Below are 23,264 nucleotides of genomic sequence, written 5' to 3'. Positions count from 1 at the left end.
AAGTAATAAATATTTTTTTTGTTTATTTTCATTAAGTGTTGTAATATTCAATTAATATTGATTTTGCAGTGTTATAATTAACAATATGATATAATTTTGTTGTTGTATATGTAAATAGAATATTTAAAATGCTTAAATTATAATTAAATTATGTTTATATGCAATTAACCCATAAAAAAAATAAATACAAATATATATATGCAAGTGTATTTATTATGTAGTTCAAAATAAAATAATATTCAACAATTTTTTTGTTCTAAAATAAGGCAAATGGAATTAGGTTTGATAATATGTATACTTAAAAGAAATAATAAAAAAAATAAACAAAATGGTCGTGGCTATAATAACAGGGATAATTATAATAAAAATAATTGTTAAATTAAATAAATTAACAAATTATAATTATGTTTATATAGCACCGTTTTTTTTTTTTTTTTTTTTTTGAAATAAAAATATTAAAGAATTTGAACAAATTCTAAAACTGTTTATATGTATCAACATATATGCTGCATATACAAACATATATAACAATTTAATAATGCTATATAAAACACATTCTTAAAATTAAAACTGATACATATTTTATTTTTTTTTTTGCTCAAATTATTTTTGTACATAACATTGAAATATTAAAAATATAAATTTAATTTTTTGTTTTAAACTTTTACATCTTATAATAAATTATTTAAAAAGAAAAACTAATGATTAGTATATGAATCTAGTTGAATTTGTTAAATCGTTGTTTTTTTTTTGTTTTAAAATGATTTATATTTGTTTAAGAATTCATTGACTTGTTAAATTATACATTTTAATTGCAGACCTAATTGACTTAATATTATTATTTAATTTCTTTTTTTATGTTTTTCAAATGCGTTTTTTGTAATTAAGTTTAGTTTAACATTTTTTTTTATAGTTTTCCACTTCTCTTGCTAATTTTTTTTAAATCTGTTAAATTCATCCTGTAACTGTTTCTTTTTTTACTTACATCTTTAAAATATATATGTATGTATGTATGTATGTATATTACTATATTTTTGTTTGTTTGTAATACATGATAGGTACATGAAAATTGCTATAATGTATGTGAATCTCTTTTTTATATTCACTGTTAAATGAACCTTAGTTTATTTGAATTCCATCAGTTCTATGAACTCTCTTTATGTTTCTTTTACGCATATTGCTCCCCCCCATTAACTTCAATTTTAACTATAACATATTTAGTTCAATTCTTCATGAATATTGTAAATTTTTACAATATAAATATGTGCTGATATGATGGTTTTATATTTAAATGTCTCTATAATTAGTAGAAAATAAAAAATAACTTAAAAGTCTATTTAAATTTTTCACGTTTTCCTATGAATAGTGTTTTCTACACAGTCCGACAGTAATGGAATAAAATCATTGGACATAAACCGGATGGTATACGTCTGAAACTATAAACTTTACACAGAAAATTTGCGTTTTAAGTAATGCTGTTTCCTTCATTTAATTTTTAGTTTCAGACTTATATTATCTGGTTCGTGTGTAATTTTGAGTGTCGGATGGTTTTATATTTATGTTGTTATGAGAGTTTAAAATGTCATGCTAGTATTTTTTTTTTATATTTTTTTAATATTTAAGTTTAAAATAAACACAAACGATTTATAAACAAAAAACATGAAATTTTTCACTGCTATTGCACAGATAAAGGCAACATTATATCGCCTAGAAATTTCGACAATATTATTGGTAACAATTTGAATACCATCAAAGATTGTGTATTTTAACAACATTTTTATAATATTTTTTTTTCAAAAATATTTCCAAAATAACTGCAATCAAATTTATATTAAATAAATGTATAAAACATAAACATTTTAATTTAAATGTAAAATTAGCATTTAACATTTTAAATGTAAAATTTTATGACAGTACAAATTAATAAAACTTCATTAATCAAATAACAAATTCCAAATAACAGATTCGATTATTTAATCTATTGAATCTTGATCCACCAATGTTCTTAGTACATAAATTCATTTTATAATTTCAATATTTCTTTTGAAAAAAAAAAACAATTTTTATAATTCTTTCTTTAACACTATAATTGTTAACAATTTCATTATTTCATAAGTAATTTGATAATAATTATATTTACTATAAATTTATATTTCTTTAAGAAGATATTCCTTTATATGTATGTATGTACGTACGTAATTTTATGTTTATGAATATGAATGTAGTGATATGTTGAAGTTTGATTTCATTTGATTTATTTAATGTCATGCATTTTCTCTTTAATATTTATATTTTTCTTCAATAGACTATAATTTAGTTTCAATGTAATTAACAATTCTAACGATTTATGTTTTTTTCACAGTTTTAAAATCAAAATTATGATATAAATTTTTCTACTAAAAAGTCTTTTTTTCTGGAAACAATTTATCAGTCAATTAAGCTTTTTATTGTATTACATCAATTTTTATTTATACATACTATAAGTATGTACTTTGTATATATGTATGTTGTTTTTTTATTGTTATTTTTAATTGATTTTAACAAATTCAGGAAGTTTTTTTTTAAATTTTAGTCTACATTTTGTTTTCCTTTTTTATTTTTTAAATAAAATTTGTTTTGTTTAGTTTTAAGTATTTGTATCTATTTGTTTAGATACTTATATATCTATTTAAGATAAATGCATTATTGTAATTTTGTTAATTTTGTGTTGAGATAAAATAAATTGTTGCGTTTTTTGTTTTGGTTTCTTCTTGATATAAATATTTAACTATTTGTTTTTTGTTTAATCGGGAAAATATTGAAATTTATGAATAATAATTATTGCGTTGCTGGTATATCGGCAGTGGTTGGCTTGGTGATTCAGATTTGCGTTCCTCATCATTATCGCCATTTGGTGAATGATCGTAATCATCATCATCATCGTCATCGTATTCGTCATTATTATCAGCTTCATTACCAACTTTAGACATCGCCTTTTCTGTTTAAACAAATTAAAAGTATTTGTTTAATAATAATGTTTTTTTTTAATAGAAAATATATGAGAGAGGGTGTTGTTAAGACAAATATTTAGTTCCCGTAACCATTGTGTTTTAGTAAAAAAAAATAACTTTGGGTTTTTTAAAGTTGTGTACTTACACCTTGTAATTGGTACTGTGTTGTTCTTGGTGACTGTTGGGTTGGGTGTTAGATACATATTAGTGTTTTATTAGCTAAACCTACGTGTTTGTATAAGGTGCAATAATATATATTGTTTGAAAGCCTTTTATTACAATAAAATTCTTGATTTTCAGTTTTCAAATTACTAATCAATCAGTTTAAAAAATGTTATTTTAATTTAAAGTATCCCAGAAAAAAATTTTAATGGAAACACTTCAGATTCTTAATCAACAACCTCGGAACTATTAGTGTCGCCTTTATTTCTGGAACCCGTTCCTTAGAATATATAAATATCTCTAAACAGTTTTCGAGGAACTAGTTCTTTGAATCTAGTTATACATAGCTACTACACTAGTTCAATGGAACGCATACTAGTTCCAAAACAACTTCTTGAAATCAATTGAAAAAAATATCAAAAAATTAAAAATCTTTATCTTAATAATTTCAAACAAAAACTCTAAATAAGAAATATTTGTTTATGCGTTCTTAAAAGCTTCCCTGGAACTAGTTCTGAGGTAGACAAATTCTAGCAGAAGTCATTAATAAAAGAACTAGTTCCAGAAGCGTTTTAAACGAGTGTCGTCTCCATAACGCTTCCTCAGATCCAGTTCCGGAGGTGAAAATACTGAACAAAAATCATTGGTCTCAACGACAAACTAGAACGAGTTCAGGTTTAAACCATGTGCAAGTTAGTAAGTAAGTAAGCAAGTCAGTAAGTAAGTCAGTAAGTAAGTAAGTAAGTAAATAAGTAAGTAAATAAGTTAGTAAGTATGTAAGTAAGTAAGTATGTAAGTAAGTAAGTAAGCAATTAAGTAAGTAAGTAAGTAAGTAAGTAAATAAGTAAGTAAGTAAATAAGTAAGTAAGTAAATAAGTAAGTAAGTAAGTAGTAAGTAAGTAAGTAAGTAAGTAAGTAAGTAAGTAAGTAAGTAAGTAAGTAAGTAAGTAAGTAAGTAAGTAAGTAAGTAAGTAAGTAAGTAAGTAAGTAAGTAAGTAAGTAAGTAAGTAAGTAAGTAAGTAAGTAAGTAAGTAAGTAAGTAAGTAAGTAAGTAAGTAAGTAAGTAAGTAAGTAAGTAAGTAAGTAAGTAGTAAGTAAGTAAGTAAGTAAGTAAGTAAACGATTCACGCTTCGCGATCAACGATTCATAATAACGTTTTTAACAAAAAGTGATTTTAACGTTTACTTAATGTATTTCCATCGAGACAGTAGAAATTTTAAATTTTAAAAAAATTGTATGCTTTTCGCTTCTTCTGGCTTATTTTGTGCAAAAAGTAGATTCATATTACAATTCTAAATTGACCATAAACAATAATCGATTAACAACTATAATCAAAGACGATTTACCATTTCATGTAAAATAACAAAAACATTTTTTTCAGTATAATTTTTTGAAGAGGTATTATCTTTACGTTGCATTACAAAATCGGTATGTAATAATCGTCTACTCGGATTATACTAAAATTAACAAAATTTCTAACATTTAAGATTTTCTTTCTTTTGAAACATAAATGGCCTTTCGCAAACTATATTTGATTATTTCTTAATGGTTTCATAAAAAGAACATGGCGTTTAGTGAAAACTATATTACTAATTTTATAATGTGCAAATTTTAACTTAAAAAGGTGCCTAACTTACAAAATGAATCTTTTTCTTTAATAAATACAGTTTTATTGCAGCAACCTACTGGTGTACTACTGTTTTATAATACTAAGTGCGTATAAAATTTATTGCAAAAAAGCAACACTTAGAGCTGAGTGCTAATGTTGCATGATAAGGAGGTATTAAATGGGGTTAGAATTATTAAGTGTCACTAATTTTTGTGTGTTTGTGTTACTTTTAAGTGTTAAAAAAATGATTTTTCATGAAAATTTATTATGATTTTAAAATAATTAGTTTTTTTGTTTAAATTTCAAAATTAATGTTAAGCCAAAAATTTTTTCTTAAGCATATTAATGCAATTTTAACAATTAAACGTTTTACATTCCTATTAAGTTACAAATAAGCAAACAAATAATACACATTTATGTTAAATAGTAAAATCAATAATACACTTAAATTAATACATAATTAAGAGGAGGAATAGAAAATTTAATTATACAAACCTGGTACTATTCTAGCGAGCTGTTAGAAAAAACCTTTCAAAGTTCAGTTTTTTTTTGTTTCGTTTTTTTTTTGTGTTCTTTCAAACCAAACTTTCTGCTTTGTATGTAGGTAGTAGTTATACATTATGAGTTGATAGAGTGGTAAATTTTTAAAATATTGATTTTGTAGGTTGATAGTTGGGTATAGTAGTAGAAGTTGGTAATAGTAGTAGAGTAGTAGTTTATTATAATTGTATGTATTTTTATGTAGTATATGGCATATGACTTAATTTTCATTTGTAATTACATATTTATTTGTTTTTTTGTTTGCTTTGTTTTTTTCATTTAATGGTGAACATGCGTTTGCGTGTCAATTGTACATCATGTTGTAGGAGCAGAATTATGGCAATTGTTGTTTTTAGCTGTTTTGTTTCAAATTTGTAATTTTTGTTAAATTATTATTATATATTTTATTTGTTGTTGCAAAGAAATGTTAGTTATTTTTTTAACGTTTGTTGTTGTTTTTGGTAATTTAGCAATATGTTTTTTTTAATGTATGTAAATGTTAAATATAATATGTAACAAGAACGAACACATGAACAATAATCAAAATATGGCCAGCCAGCCCAGCATTTTCTTTTATGAAATTAATGAACTATAGGCTTTCGATAATGTTCATATAACAAACAAATAATTAAATAAACAATTAATTGAATATTAAACTCAACATTTAAACAAAAACATAATAAAAACGAAAACACGTTTATACTGCAGTGTATAAATTTAATGTGTTTGGGATTAATTCAAACAAACAGCAATTATTTGGGATTAGTTTGACTATGGGGATTACCTAAAATAAAATATAAAAAACAAAATCAAAATAAAATAAAATGCAAAATTAAAAAAATAAAATAAAAATGTTTAATAAAAAAAATAATGACAATTATAAAAAAACACATACAAGCACTATTTATAAAAACAAACTAAAGCTTATGATAGTAAATGTATGGAAATTATAAACATCCTTAATACATAACTTAAATAAAATTATTAATAATGATTAAAAATTAAATTAAGGTTTAGTAATAATTATTGTTTTTTTAAATCTCTTTATATTTTTTGATTTAACAATGTAAGACCTCTAAAAATTATAGAATTAAATATCAGATATTTTAATAAAGCTGTTTTTGTATGAAATTTGTTTAATACATTGATAAGAATAAAAAATGTTTTGATATATTTAGAGCGATTTTTTGAGTTGGCAATCAAAAGCCAATTAATAATCAAATTAGTAAATTTGAAAATAAATCGATTCTGATGTTAATACCCTGTTTTTGAGTACAAGATTAAACTTCGCATTGTTGCCAACAGAATCAACAGAAAACTTCACTGTTGTAGAAAGAAGAAAATTGTAAATGTAGTATGAAAATTAATGAAAACTTAAATTTAAAACAAAACAAGTAGGAAAGTATAGTCGGGTATGGCCGACCATATAATACCCTACACCATGAGTATATTTTTAACATGTTTATTTTTTATAAAGAAATTTTTGTGTTGAATATTACCATATATCGAAAATATTTCAGTAATTTATCGATAAAAAACTAAAATTTATAAATGAGGCTTTATATAGGTCAAATATGGGCCGATCCTCGGTAAATTTGGGAAAAGGATATATTTTTAAATAACAGTTAGTTTTGTTGAGTTTCATTGCGATACAAATGGTTACAAGTCAATTTTATACGTTTAAGACATTTTTTTTTGAAGGGGGGTTTGTATGGGGGCTAGGGTCAAATAAGGGCCGATCCTTACGAAAATCTGCAGTGTCATTTATACTTATATAAAACTTATTTGTGCCAATTTTTAGAGAGATAGTAGAATATTTGACGTAATTATGGCATAAAAAGTTCAAATCGGGAGGTACGGTTGTATGGGGTAAGGTGAAATAATGGACCGATTTCAACCATTTTCAATAGGCTCCCTGTGCCAAAAAACATGCTTGGTCCAAATTTCATCAAATTATCTTGAAAATTGCGGCCTGTAACTTGAGCACAAGGTTTACATGGACAGCCAGCCGGACGGACATGTCTTAATCGACTCAAAAAATGATTCTGAATCAATCGGTATACTTAAAGGTGGGTATTGGACCAATATTTTTGTATGTTACAAACATCAGCACAAACGTATAATACCCTCCCCACTATAGTGGTGTAGGGTAAAAAATATATTGTGAAGTCCCTAAAATTTATACAAATCAATAAGTCTATCATTTTAATGTTTAGTTTAGTAAAAAATGTATTATTTATTTTCGCATCAGCTGTTTACACTTTTACTTTTACATTTCTTGCTCAAGTTTAAACCACCTCCATTGGACGCTTAAACTAGCAAACAAAATTACGAGGATTTAAATTTTATCCTTAATCCTTCACCAAAAGATTGGCCCTTAGGATATTTCTTTAAAGGATTATATACAAAAATTTACTTAACTAGGACTCGAGTAGTGTGTCCGCTATGAGTAATGAAGGCTAATTTACTTTAGATATGATCTAAACATTGTCGGTTATTGGGTACCTTAAGTATTTGTACATACACCGAATTGTCATCTGAGTGTTATTTAGCAGATACAAAGGGACTGTGTGATAAAGCTATAGTCAACATAATCAAAACTAAACTCTAGTCTTATCGTGTTTTGGAAAAGTAAAAATTTTGATTAAAGTTATTTAAAAAATGCCATAAAATACTCAATGCTGTTTTACCTAAAACCAAGTTTTTTACTTGTGTCGTTCTTGTAGCAAATCGACTATATGTATAAGAATATTTTACATTGTTGCATTGCAAAGCATCATGAGTTTAGGAACTGTTTTTTGTACGCGTTTATAGACTTCGATAGAAATACAAATGCAATTTTCGGTATATTCCAAAAAATAAAAGAAAACTTTTTTTATATAAAGAGATTTTGATAAAAAACTACTTATAAATACATTCAAATCGGATTTCAAAACAAGTATAAACTAATGAAAAGGTTATAAATTAACAAAAAAAGAGTAAAATTTAAAACAAAATAAAATTTTTTAAATCGAAATTATAAAATAACAAATGTTTTCAAAACATTGTCGACATTAAATAAAAATTATACAAAAATATAAAATTAACATACATTTCATATCTTACAAAAAATGCACTAAAAATAAAACAAATTTGATTGTTTTTTTTTTTTAATTATAAAAAATATAATTTATATTATACAACTTTTTGTTTTTTTTTTTACTTATACAACTTAAAATAATTTATAATTGATTTTAATGAGTGAAAAAAATGAACACTTTCAAATAATGACGAAAATGATGTGCAACTATGAGATCTTGAAATGTACTAAGAAGTTAGTTGGAATAATGAGCAGATTATTTTTTATTATTTAAAATTACGGTGCAATGGGAAAATTTCTCTATGATCGCTGGTGGTAATGGTGGTTGTGGATGTTATTAACTGATGATGACTTTTACAAATGATGCCAAAGTGATGATTAGTGAATTTGTACGTGATTTACTTTTTTTTCTTATTGTTGTTATACGAGAAATAATTATAATTTATTGATATTGTTTATTAAGTTTAAGACGTAAGACACATTATTGTTTTCATTTTTTTTTTCTTAAGTGTAAACATTTTTTTTGTATTAATTTAATCATCTAGAAAATTAGATACGAAAAGAAAATAGTATTTGTTTTAGTTTAGAAATAGCAAAAATAGTTTATAAAGTTATACAAAAATGATAAATAGATATATTTCTTTTTTTATATATATATAAACAAGAAAATAAAATAAATGTAAAGAAAATATATACGTAAATATTTTGTTAAGAAACACCGATTTGAAAATTAATAAAATTGTAAAAATATATATTTTAGTAATTAATTTAAAAATATAAAATAACATTCAATATATAAAAGAAATTTGTATGAAACTCATTTAGAACGCAAAATTTTTAAGTTAAACGAAAACAATGAATACTTTTAAATAAAATAAACAAATTTAAATTTAAATATATATATATATATATACGTTTGAACACAAATTCAACATAATATTAAAAGTGCTTTAGTGTTTTTTTTCATTTGCTTTTTTTTTTGGTTTATTGCCTTAATTTAGCATAACATGCTTTTTAATAGTTTTGCTTAAATTTTACTTACCAGCTACAATTTTACTCATTTGCATAACTTGTTGTGCCAAAATTTGATTCAATTGTAAAAGATGTTCTCTCTGTTTCTTTTCTTCATTTATTTTACTGGGTGGTAGTGTGGCAGTGGTTTCCTATTAAATAAAAGTATAAATGTAAATATAGTTTTTAATATGTTTTTAAACTTAATTATTATTCTTAAGCTTCGAAACGATTTCATGTTTTATAAATGATTATATACTTTTGTATATGATCCTGTTAAATTTCCACAGTGTAACTACATATATATAAGTTAAAACATTCACATATAAGTTATTTCTTAACTTGGTCTTCAAACTGTTTTGAATAATGTTGATACTATTAACTAGACGGTAGGGTAATATAGACTAGACTATAGAATAGACTTGATTGTATGCTACATTATAGACTAGACTAGGCTTTAGATTAAACTAACGAATAGACTTTAGACTTGATTGTATGTTTATACTACTGGACTGGAATTTGCACTAGTCTATGGAATAGTTAGTTTATCAATTGTAAAAGAACCCAATAAATCGTCGTAATAGCGCAGTAATTGTCGAAGTAAAAAAGTTTAACTTACATTTGCCGCACTTATGGGAGCTTCAGCCAACATCTTTTTAATTGATTCAACCTTTTCTTGACGTCTCTTTTTCTCCTCGGGTGATAATTCAGGTGTCTAATGTTTTTTTAAGTGTTTTTAGAAGAAATTTTGATATAAAATTTTTTTAATTAGAATTTTGTAAAGTCTAAAATTTTTTGTATCAAATTACCGTTTCGGGTATGTAACGTTCGGGTATAACAATTTTATTAGGAGCCAATAACAAGTTATCAATTGTATTTTCAGATATTTTTTCGCCATGTCTTAAAGCGGAGCGTACAACATCGGGTGCATTCATACGCGGACGTAATGCGACTTCCATATCTAAATCATCGCGAGCGCGCCAATTTGTGTTCTAAAAAAGTAAGTAAAATCATAAGATAAATTGTATATTTTTTAAGAATTGTTTGTTTAAACTTACATTTCTATTCATATCATTTTCGGTTTGACCATTTTCTATGGTTTTTACTGGCACCACATTATTGGGAGCTGTAAAATGACGTCTCTTTTCTTTGGGCACTGCTCTTCGGTGTTTGTGTTGAGAGGGTACTTTTTCCTGTACCTTTTCAGTATCTTCCGATGCTGATCCTGCAGACATTTCATTCATTATTTGTCTAGCGGCTTCACTTTGAAATGAGGGTGTTAAATCGCTAAGACTTTTATTGAGACTTTGCACAGAATCGGTCTTTTGACGCAAAGCACTTTGAGAGGAATGACGTGAGTGATGAGATGAATGATTGTGATGATTATGAGAGGTTTGTTGCTTTTGTTGTTGCATTTGTTTGGCAAAATAAGCATTCGCTAATGGATTTAAATGTTCACGTGGCTGAGAATTACCATGACCATTTGTTAATTGATGCTGATGATTATGTTGAGAAGTTTGTTGTTGTTGTTGCTGTTGATGAGGATGTGAAGAATAATTACTATTTTTATCGTAAGCATTAGAAGAAGCACCATTATGACCATAATAATCATTATAACTGGTAGTAGCAGAAGATAAGGATGTACTTGCACTGTTATGATGACCACTACCACTACTACCATGCTTATGCCTGTGATGATGTCTGGAAGATGATTTTGGTGGTTCACTGTATGTTCTGGGTAATGATTTTGATCTTTCATTAGTTTGATGTTCTTTAACATGATAATTACCACCCATTCCCATAACACTGCCACCATTCATAAGACTATATTGTTCTTCCTCCGCCACCTGATCAAGATTTTGTGTTGAATTACTTAGACCAGAACGTTCGCTGCGATCACGATGTCTTCTTTCAGATTCTCTTTTAACAATACGCACTGTTTTGATTTCCTGTTTCTCCTGTTGTGTTAAATTTGCAAATGGGTTTGTTTCCAAGAAACCATCACTATCCACACCACTTGTCTCCAAATTATCGCTAGAATCATTATAACGATACGACGAAGAACCCATTCTTCTTTGTGATTCGTTGGTCATACTATCGCCTGTATTGTAATCACTTAGTTTACTTGAGGTCGAAGAACAATTTAATAAATTGCCACTGGTATTGTTGGAACTAGTGTCCACATACAGAGGCGTTGATAGATTCATGGTCGAATCACTGAAAGTACGATTAACACACATCATAGTATCCAAATCGGTTTCTATCCAACAACCAGAATTGCTTCTCTTTCTAATACTGCCATTATTACTGCTCGTCTCACCATTTCTTAAGCTACCATGTTCTTTATTACCAATTTCCTGATACAATCTATTCGAATTTTCCGTCAATTGCTTAACGGCCGAACTGAGTTCCTGTCGTTGTCTTTGCATATCGCCCACCAGAGTTTGTACTCTTTTCAGTTCTGATTCCAACATGGCTGTGGTGTTGCTGGTGTATGTATCGGAAATTTGTAGAGCACTTTGACTACCCCTTGATGCTTGCAGTTTCTGACGTAATACTAAGAGTTCCTGTTCTAAACGAGCATTTCCAGCTACTGTTTGCTCAAGTTTCTATATATTAATAAAGAATAATTGATTATAAGAGTTAATAAGATTTTGTGGATTGATTGGAATATAGATAAACATGCTGTAGATACAACTAAAAGCATGATATTTTTATATGGTTCATTATGAGTAGTCAGAATGTCGTCTATTTCTCGGACAAAAAACCGCATTAAATAATTTTGGAAATTCTTAATAATTTAAATTTTTGAAACATTATCACACAAGTATTCATTCAGATCGAAATACAAATATTGTGAAGATAGGGTGAGGAGATCTAAAATATGCCTGTAATAATTTCTTAAAAGTAATTTCTTTTGAAAAAATGTTATAATTGCTCTTATGTTTTATCGGTTTGGTTAAAATGTCATGGGTAAAACACCCGCTTTATCGGGATAGTCTGTATATTACGTTCTAATATAAATTCATTAATAAAATATGCATGTTAGTATAACTTATTCGTAAGATCAATATGTGTTTTAGTGACAAAAGCATAGCAGTCATATAAAGCTATAACTAACAATTTTAAAGAGCACATGCTTTCTGGAATTCAAAAAATAAGTACATATGTAATTATGTTTATATCAATCTTAATTAGCATTATGTTGATGTATAAAGCGCATTTAATATGAGCATTACAAAAGTTACACAAACAAACAAAAATAGACGACAAACTTCTACTAGGCACCTCGTCTACCTTAGAATTTTCGGCCAGCAACTGATGTACTCTTGACAATTCACGTTCCAACATTATTTGTTGTTTTTTGGCGGCTTCCAATGCTAAAGGAGGACCACTAGTATCTTGTATACGAGCCTTTAAGCCGCCCAAAGCTCTCTCAAGATCTTCTTTGTCACGTTGCAAATTTTGTAAAGTTCCCGATTCTTCTTGCAATAATTGATCCAAGTGATATAATTGACGGACTTTAGACTAAAGAAAATATGGTAACACATTATTATTAGTATTGTTTGCTAAATACATCCATATTTTACCTGTAATTCACTATGATCGGGATTTAAACGATCCCATTGTTTTTGCTCTTCTTGGAGTAAACGTTTCTCTTGTATTCTTTGATTAAACTCCAAACGATCTAAAGTGACTGCCTCAGGTCTCTGGCTTCTACCGTTGGCATCATTGCGATAAAGTGAACCCAGCTTAACCATATTATCTACTAGATTAACCAAAGGTTTACTCTTTTCATATTGTCTTTCCAGATCAAGTAAATGTTGTTTCAAATAATCTAAACGTTGTATACTTTCGGCGCGAGTTAGTCCTTCAGCGGTACGTAAACGATTCTGTGAATTTGTTAAAATGTTAAATTAAATTTTAATATATAAATAAAAAAAGCCGCAATAACCGTAACCATAAAAAAATATTAGATAAAAAAACAATATTTCATAGATTAAATTAATAACAAAGTGCTACAAAGAAAAAACAAGTCAAGTGGTTTATTATCCCAAATTTAAAATGTCCTCAGATTATTGTCCAGTTTGAAAAGTTTGTTTTTTATAAATCTAAAACTAAAAACCAAATAGTTTTAATACGATAACGTTTTAAGTTAAAGACCAACACCTTTTATTTTACAAAATAAGCCCAAAATAATAATTCCTTAAAAAAAAATCAAATAATAACCTGAACATCATGTATGTCAGTACAACATTGCTCAATGGCTCGAGCTGTATTGCTATTTTGTCGTCTCAATTGTATCAATAATAAAACCAACTCTTCATGAGTACGACTTAATAAATCGCCAGCAGAAACATCTAAATTCTGCATAAATTAAAATAAAAATTAAAAAAATAAAATATAAAAAAATAAAAATTCATTCATTTGCAATAAATACAAATTTAAAATAATAAACGTTGTTATAAGTTTATTTAACAAAAAACAAACTTACCCTTATTTGTGTACTTGTTTCACGTTCCAACATGTCGATTTCAGCACGACTGCCAACACGTCTCATAGGATGTGCCAATAGTTGCTGTTGTTGTTGTTGCTGGTGCAATTGCTGCTGATAAGCATTGTGCATTTCATATATATTACCACTTGTTCCATAATAATCCTGATTCATAAGACCACCAGCCATACTAGCACTATTGGCAGTACGATGTAAAGGTGTAGAGGTGGCATATGGTTCATTTAATGCTGCATTGCCTGCAGCACTTGTATTGCGATCTGTCAACAATGTGGTTTTGGCATATTTCATATCGTGTGCTGAACCATAATATGAGTTCTCTATTTTTTGCATTTGATCATAATTGTATTGCTGTTGCTGTTGTAGTTGTCGCTGCAATTGGGGATCCGAGGGATCTGGTTTAACAGTCAGATTGCCCTTAGGTAAGTTACGTACATTTCGCACTGATATGGATGCTACACAAGTATTTAGTTTGAGGGTTTAAAAAAAAGAAAAACAACAATATACAAAATTAATATTTTTTTTAGTAAAGTAGTTCATGCAGTATTCTATTTGTTTGGAATTGGGGAATAATTTGAAAAGAAATACTTATTGCTATAACTAGAAAATTTACTTTGTTTTGTGTTATTAATTTACATATACAAACTTTTATCTTAACAATAAATACTACTTTTTGTGTATGAATTAAAACAAAAATTTTGTAATTTTATAAAATATACAAAAATTTTCAAAACGCAGTTCGTAAATTTAATCATAGAAAAATATAAAATTTGTGACTTTTCATTTTAACATTTAAAACAAAAAAATTACTTTCACATCGAAAATTTTAACAAAAATATACATTTCAAAATATAAATATAAAAAGAGCCAACACGTAAAGAATATACTTTTCTGGATAACAAATAAAATGTTTAATTCGTTAAATATTGTAAAAAGGAATATATTTTTTAATGTGCAAATGTAAGTCTTTTGTGGTGCGTCGTGCGGACTCTTTGGTAAGATATCTACACATTTTATAACAAAATTAAGTAAGGCATACACGATACAATTTCTGATAAAATGTGAGAAGGTAGTTTACAAAATTGCAAAATGTGTAGGGTTGCTTTAAGAAGTTGTGAGTTGATTGTTCGAAAGATCAAAATGTTTTGATATTATTGTAAGTTTTACAAACGAGTCGCAATTTAAAAATGTCTGTCGTACCACATTATTTTATTTTACTCTTCATGTTGTGGTGTCCGCAGAGCAGGTGTTTCGTTAAAAAACATACCAACATTTTAAAAAAATTAAAAATTAAGCTGAAATCCGTGTTTTTACTTCTGTAAACTATTTCTTATTACAATTAAATTGCAATTATAAGCAAACGCTATCATTTTCGCTCAAAAACTATTTTTAAGAGATTGTTTCCAAAATTGTAGGGATGTTGTTCATTTTTGACAACTATGAACTACATCTAATCTTATTCATAGATGCAATAAAAATCCGATATTTGGATGTCAAAAATAAACCGAATTCGTTCACTGACATGCTTTTGTTAATTTCATTGGTTTTTCACCAAAGTTTGATGTACGTCGAATATGTTATTTGTAGTGACTTTTCTACACCTCTTTCCTCACTTTTAACCGGGGTTTTCACTTGTAAGGAAATATTTGGTTTATAAAAGCGAATAATATATAATCGCATTTTTAGATGTGATTAAGATGTCGTTTGTAAAGTATGACATTAATTATTTTTTGCTGGGAAGTTGTTTAAAAGGTCGCATCGTATATTCCTTGCATAAGAATTTTAATATTGTTTTAGTAGTTTAACTTTTGTATTATATTTATGTCATATTTTCGAGTTTGTGACTTTATGTTTAATACAATTGTATTTATTTTAAATTTAAAAAGTAGCAAAATTAATTTTGAAATTTTTTTTACTGAATTATATCAATTAACAAATATTTGAAAATTGACAAAAATTAACAATGGCAAATAAAGTTACAAACCACAAAAAATGTAAATAAATATAAATTTAAATTTTCTTACAATAAAGCACAATTACAAGTATACATAAATATATACACATCAACAAAAGAAAAATAATACATATTGCAAATAATAATAATAAAAAAATAAATATAATTGATATTTAAACAATTTATACATATATAAACGTACAAATTAAAAATATATATATGTATGTATAAATGAATTAAAAATATGTCTTACCATTATTTGTAGAACAATTGAAAAAAACCAACAAAAATTCAACAACAACAATATTACAAACAAAACAAAAAATAACAATGACAACAACAATATGTTTACAAAATATATATATAAAAAAATTAAATTCATTTACAATTGCAAATTGTTGCCACAAAATGACAGCAACTTCAACAATAACAACAACAGTAACAATAATAATGCAGTAAGTGAATGACTGGCTGACTGAATGAACGAATAAATGTATAAGTGAGTGAGTGAATGAATGAATAAGTGGTAAAATTCTAACAAGGATAAATGTATTATGGTGTGAGTGAATAATTTGTAACAGTACTATAAGTTGCAGTAGAGTGTTTTAAAAATGATGATAGTAATAGTTTACATACATACACATACATATGTATGTATAAACTAAGGTTGATATAATAAAATGAATGACTGATAAAGATTTGTTTAACAAATTAATTTGCATTGGGTGATTGTTTTTCAAATATTAAAAGTGTACAAATAGTTTATAAACAAATTTTGTTAAAAAAATATACAAATATTTAAAACTACTAAAAATAAACTAAAATAATTAATATTGCTGTATTCGGATTGGCCAAATTCTCAATTATCAAGGTAATTAAAATATGCTTTGAAACTAATAGCCTTAAAATATGCTTCATTTTATATTGTTCCTAATTTAAACTCTCCGTAGCCTTCTTCTGTGAATAGTTGCCCATGATTCCTAACATACAATTTTTTAATACAGTATTTAAACTTTTTTAAAAGAAAAATAATTTTTCTAAGGTCCATTACCTCAACCTTCGGTTACTGTTTAAACGATAGATATTCTGCTTGTTAAACTCATTTTTGTATGAAAACTTAAAATATATCGTTACGAAAAAATAATAATTGCAGTATAAAACTTATCAGCAGTTCTACACTTTTGAATTATATTGTTTAGAATAACTAAATTTTTATTAATTTTAAATTTCCCAAAATTAATTTTCTTTTTGAAAAATAAATAATAAAAAAGAAAAACTAAAATTTAAAAAGTACCACAAGTTTTATTTCGCATGAAATTGATTAAAGCTTTTTCGTATGGAAGTTTTTCGTTGTTTTTTTTTGTTTGTTTTTGTATGTACTCAAAGTGTTTTATCACAGAGTTTTAAATGCTTTAAACATTACTGTTCTCATTTATTATCACTCATAATGTTTGGATTGCCATTGTTATCACAATTTGAATTTAATTGATCGATTATAGATTTAACATTACTGCTGGCGGTTGGACTTTGATCTAAATTTGTAGTTGTAAGAGAGTTTTTCATTAAGCCACTTGACATTGAATCCCATTGTCGTATTGTTTCTCGATCAATTTCTGTGGATTTAGTAGAGGATATATTGGAAGAGGTTTCTTCGCGTAACACTTCATAAAGGTCAGAGTTAAGATCGTCGGTTGAGAGAATATTTTCGGTAAGCTGTACATAAACATCATGATCATTAGTTAAGACTTGAGATTCTTCATTAATCGATTGATCATCACATACCTCATCGTAGGTGTTTTGGGAATTTGGATTTGAGTGACGTAATTTAAAACTTGATCTCAAGTGTTGCGAGACATTGTCATTGACATAAGTAACATCGCGCGATAAACGTGGTTTTCTATTTCCTTCTGCAGCTGCTAAATGAGTTCGGTTAAGAGTAGTTATTCGTGCCGGAATAACGGTAATACGATCTAGATCATCCAAAGAGCGTGCATGTCTCTGTGATACTCTACGTAAACTTTCTCGCCACAGAGTATCTTCTTCCCAAAGTAATTCGCCACTTACCGGACTACCTAGAACTGTAGATTTATCCAAATTATTTGATGGTTTTTGCATCTCATTCGATTTGGAATTATTTGCTGCAGCTAAAGTATTTTGTGCCACCAAAGCATTGTTACCCATTTGTAAATTGATATTTTTAGCATTTGTCTCAACATTGCCACAAACCATGTTACTTGTATGTGTAGTGGTAGTAGTTGAAGATGGGGATGATGTTGCTGATGTTACAGAAGTGGTGGTCAATATGGCTGGTGAAGTCGTTATGGCTGATTGTGTTATTGACTGTGAGTTGGGGTTAGTCCCATATATTGTATTTAATGTTTGTTGATGTCTTAAACTAATCTTATAATTATTTATTTTAAAAGCAGGATTTTGTATTTGCTGTATATGAAATGTTTGCGCTCCAAATGATGTAGATGGATTAGAGGTATTCTGATGAAATGTTTCACCAGTTTTTAAGTTCTTACCCGAACTATAACTTAATTTTTCAACATTTGTTTTCATTTTATATAAATTTTTACTATCTATAGCTTGGTCTTTATCGGCCAGAATTTCCATGTTGATATTATGCGCTCTTTCTATGGGGTTATGAATATGATCTATATTTGAACCTTGGGCATGTATATCTCTTTGATTATTCAAAGTGGTAGGAGTAGACAAAAGTTCTCTACTACTGCTCAATTCCGAGTAGTAATATGGTACTGATTGCTCTGAAATATTGCTGTTATTACGACTATGTAAAGGTGTCATATATCTGGTGGGTGTTACACTGGTGGCTCCCATTACATCGAATTGATCATTGGGCCCTTCTAGCTTTTGCAAAGAATCAGTGGAAGATACAAAATGTATATTACCATAGAAATGTTCATCATCTTTATTACGAAATATCTTAGGAGGCTTTATAAGATTTGTCAGAATACCGGCACCTTGCGCAGCTGCCGCATCTGTTAAAATGGTTGTGGCAGACGTTTCAAATTTAGTATTCTGATATAGATACAAATCACTATTTTGTAAGTCATTAAGATAAGTATCCAAATCGGCCGTCTCTAAGGCATCTTCAAATTTCTCACTTAAAGATTCAATTTCACTTATAGATTCTTCGGAAAGAGGTCTACGTGATCTTTGCCTTTCCAACTCTGAATCAGATCCTTGTCTATGACGAAGCTCTACAGTATCTGTTTCACTATTATTACCAGTTCCTGGTAGGGAAGTCTTTTGTTGGCTTAAGCTTAGCGAAGAATTCGATTGGTAACGTATAGGTGTGGCAATGTAGGAGGGTGAATTTTGTTTCAACTTGTTATAGAGATCAAAATCAGATGAATTATTTGAACTGTTATCGGTTTGGAAGCTATAATTTGAATCGGATAAGGTCCTTTCATGTTGTTTTAACATTAGCAAATGTGGTGGCGTTTTAAGGTTTTTGGCTTTGCTGAATTGATCGGGAAGTGAAAGACGGCTAGATTTTAGAGCAGCCTCATTTTTAGCAAAATTAAGAGATGAATTACTGGCGTGCATTTTAGGCAATTGTTCATAGGAAATATTAAATTTACTACCTGAAGAACTGTCTCTACGCTTAACAGTGTCATAATTTTCAGCCGAAAATATTTCCTCGGTTTTTAACTCTTCCATGGGTGGTGGTGAGTTGGGTATTGGTGGAGGTGATACTATTTCACTATCTGAACTTTCTATACAATTATTTAGAGGTGTTGAAGCTCCTAAATAGTAAGAGGCTGGTCTAAATGTATCTGATAAACTGAATCTAGTGCGAGATCTCATTTTTTTCGAATCTATATATTTCGAGGATTCATCATCAGCATCTGAACTATCCGAATTAAGGACCATGGAATTTTGTGGGGGTTTCAAAATATCCGGTAAATCTTTACGTTTATGTTGAATGCGATCTTGTTGGGATTTTTTCGATTTCTTTTTCAAGGTGTCCGATGATTTTTTCGATTTCTTTAATGTTGAAGTTTTACCCAATGGTAAAAGTGTGTCTTCTTTGGTTTCAGGTGATTTTTGGGATGGTTTGCCACCTTGCAATTCCATGTATAAAGGTTCATTCATTATTTTTAGTTGCTTCGGTTTACAGCCGGTTTCATTGGAGGGCGAATTAGATGAATTATTGAGGCACATAATTTCATAATTATTTTTGGAATCTTCATCTTGCAATTGTTTTGTCATTTCCACATAATGATTTTCTTCTTCTTCATTAGTAGAATCTAAAATAGATACCAAAGTTAAAGTTCCACCAGCATTATTTGACTGATCTGATTCAATTTTTTTGGGTGTCATGGGCAAATAATGTGACTCGTCTAAATTGTGTTGTTGTTCTTGGGGGGTCATGGGTTCATTTTCGTATATTTTGGAAAGTTCTTTGTCATCAGCTAAATCCTGATCAATTTGTGTGGTATCCATAGTAGTATCTTCCTCTACATCAGCCTCCTCGGCTAGAGCTTCATCTAAGTCATCATCGGTATATTCACAAGTTGTATCTTCATCATCTTCCTCTAGCACATTTTGAGTGTGGTCATCCTGCTGGGAATCAATGGTTTCTTGGGTGGGTGTTATGACATCATCTTCTGTTGTTTGAGTTTCTTCTAGGGTTAATTGTAGTTTTAGACGTTTTTCTTCCTTTTCCTTAAAACGTTTGAGACTCATTAGCATGGGTGTAGCCTCCTCATCTTGTATAGCTTCTGTTTCGTTCTTAATACTCTCCAAATCTTCAATTGTTCTAAGATTTTCATTATTCTTAATTTCGTTATCATCACATTTTAATGGGTTTTCCGTATCACTTTCGAAAATCTCAATATCTTTAGTGTATTTTTCGTCTTTTGTAAATGATTCACCAACATTTGGCTGATTTTGTTTATTAAAGTCGAATCCTTGTATTTCAATATTTTCATAATTATTAGAAATGGTTCGTAATTTTGTGGGCACTACGGTTTTAGTATTATAAACTGGTACATATGAAGAAATTTGTGGCGAAGTTGGCTCATTATTGGTCTTCTCGTCTAAAGCTATTGCTATGGCATTGGGTATTTTAGGCAGAGTTATTTTTGTTAAGGGACTTGCGCTATCTAAACTATCGCCTAATTCAGATGGACAAAAGTTACCAGATGGAGAAGTTTCGCTTGGTACCGGTTTAACATTAATTATTTTAGTTTTTAAAATAGGTTTTAAGATTCTTGGCATTTGTGATGTGGTTGCAGTTGTTTGGGATACTGTTGCAGTAAAAGTCGAGTCCGTGGAGCCAGTCATTACATAATCTGCAATATCTTGTGCTTGTTGTTGTGTGTCATTGATTGCAATTGTTTTCTTTGGTCTTGTTATTATTGTATTGTCATTGTATAAATTGTTTGTTGCATTGTATTTTTCTAAAGCATGACCACCTTCTGACTTTAGGCTAGAAGTGGTTAAAATTTGTTTTGATTTTGGGATGGTATTTGTGCTGATTTTAGTGATGGTGGAGTTGGTTATGCTAGAAGAGGTTGTGTTGGTAATAAATTTAGTACTAGTGTTGTTGCCATATTCTGAAGTTTTGGCACGTAGAGAAGACCTTCCTGCCGGCGCTTTTGTAATAGTTCCAGCTGTGTTTTTTGATTATTTCGATTATGTGGTATTTCGATTTAACATTTTTTTATATTTTTTATTTATTTTTTTTTACATACAGTGTCATTTTAAAGTTTTTTTATAAACATTTAAAATAAAAACAAGAGAAAGAAAAAAATTATGATTTCATTAAAACAGAAAAAATACTAATTTAAAAAGTTTTGAAAAAAAATAATGAAAAAAATCTTTTGAAAATATATATAACAATGATGATAATTTAGTGCGAAAACGAACAAAAAAATATATAGTAAAATTAAAAGAAAAATTAAACCGTTAACCCAAGAATTTTATTAAAAAATCAAATAACTACAGGAAACAAAGTGTAAATGGCATGAAATTTAAAAACCGTTCACCCCAAAGAAAATTAAAATTTGAAAAATATATATTAATGAGTTTTTATAATTACTTTTTTTTTTGCAAATAACAAAAATCCAATTCCACAAACTAAACAAAAATCTAAACATTTACTCTAAATATAAGAAAAAATATTATGTAAACAAAATAATAATTAAAAAATATAAAAATAGTTCAGTTCTTTAAATGTTAAAGCTATAGTATTTAAATAAGAAAATAATTATATTCTTGAATATAATTTGACTGATTGTGAAATATAGATTCCTATTTAAGAAGAACAAAATTATCTTTAAACTGTGAAAAAAACGAGAAGTGTTTAGTCTAATATGAAGGATTTAATTTCGATTCCTTATACATTGTATTTAACATACTTATTAAAACAAATATCTTTGCGAGTCGAATTATAACTCCCCCTATTAATACTGTTGTAATAAAAACTACCTCTCATTATTCAATTACTAAGAATTTTTAAATTCTTTTTAAAACAATATTAAAGTAAATAAATTAAACATAAAAAGATTAAAATTGTAAACTTTTAGTTAATATTAAAAGCTAACATTTTAATTCTCTACTTAAATAAAACTTCTAATATTTAAAACAAATATTTCTAATAAAAATTATTTTTCTAAAATATGTAATTGTGTAATATTATTTATGCAAATATATATGATTAATTGGTAATTATTATAATGTATTGTTAATATGTATATATTTTTTGTTTTTTTTTTAATGTAATTTTTTCCTTTTATAAACTAATTAATAGTTTGGTTACAATTACCATTATTTCATTATTTATTATTTTTTTTATTTTGTTGTTAAAACGCTCGGCAGGAAGGCTCTATTGTTGTTGAATTTTGTTTATTTTTTCCGTTTTTTTAAAGTAGTAATAGTGCTTGAAAGTAATTCTTTATAAATGATAAATTTCAAATGAAAAACAAAAAAACATAGAAACATACAAAAAGTTAAATAAAAAAGAACAAATAAATTTTGGCAATAGATTTAGAGATGTTTTAAGCAATTAAGTATAGTGCAGCCAATATAAATTTCCCATAAAATAATCCTTAACCATATTTGAATAAACAATAAAGGATAAAAGGAAGCAAAGGAAATTCTCATTTAAAATTAGCGTTTAAAGGGAAACCTTTAACTATTTAATAGAGACAACTAAAATTGTTAACGGTTTTCCATAGAAAAAAACATTATTTCTCATTTGAATATATATTAAATTAGTGTTCTTAATTGTGCTTAAAAATATTCATATATCGATAGTAATTGACAATTTTGAAAATTTATAAAACTACTGTACAGTGTATATTTTCTACTGAGATCAAAAAAAAAAAAAAATGACTTTAAGTTAAGTCCGCCAGAAGTAAATGTAAATGATA

The 23,264-nt window shown here is 27.4% G+C and overlaps 1 protein-coding gene across 13 annotated transcripts in view; it reads right to left on the bottom strand.

The window, feature by feature from the left end:
- Positions 1-1,033: 1,033 nt before the first annotated feature.
- Positions 1,034-23,264, bottom strand: part of LOC111690014 — a 202,286-nt gene continuing 180,055 nt past the window's right edge. For 2 of the 13 annotated variants that reach the window (XM_046947782.1, XM_046947784.1), the window contains 9 exons: positions 13,887-14,359; positions 13,622-13,759; positions 12,982-13,284; positions 12,680-12,919; positions 10,450-12,000; positions 10,201-10,383; positions 10,011-10,106; positions 9,423-9,543; positions 1,034-2,977 (listed from right to left, as the gene is read on the bottom strand). In XM_046947782.1, coding sequence (XP_046803738.1) covers positions 2,805-2,977; positions 9,423-9,543; positions 10,011-10,106; positions 10,201-10,383; positions 10,450-12,000; positions 12,680-12,919; positions 12,982-13,284; positions 13,622-13,759; positions 13,887-14,359 — 3,278 coding nt within the window. In that variant the 3' untranslated portion in view covers positions 1,034-2,804. Of the gene's footprint in view, positions 2,978-5,256; positions 6,086-8,882; positions 8,922-9,422; positions 9,544-10,010; positions 10,107-10,200; positions 10,384-10,449; positions 12,001-12,679; positions 12,920-12,981; positions 13,285-13,621; positions 13,760-13,886; positions 14,360-16,117; positions 21,504-23,264 lie in introns of those variants that run through there. The other 11 variants (XM_046947783.1, XM_023452487.2, XM_046947787.1 and 8 more) reach the window with 9 other exon arrangements.

This window comes from Lucilia cuprina, chromosome 4, assembly GCF_022045245.1.
Source record: "Lucilia cuprina isolate Lc7/37 chromosome 4, ASM2204524v1, whole genome shotgun sequence".
Taxonomy (NCBI): domain Eukaryota; kingdom Metazoa; phylum Arthropoda; class Insecta; order Diptera; family Calliphoridae; genus Lucilia; species Lucilia cuprina.
The sequence above is the reverse complement of the archived record's forward strand: the minus strand, read 5'-3'. Positions and strand labels throughout refer to the sequence as shown.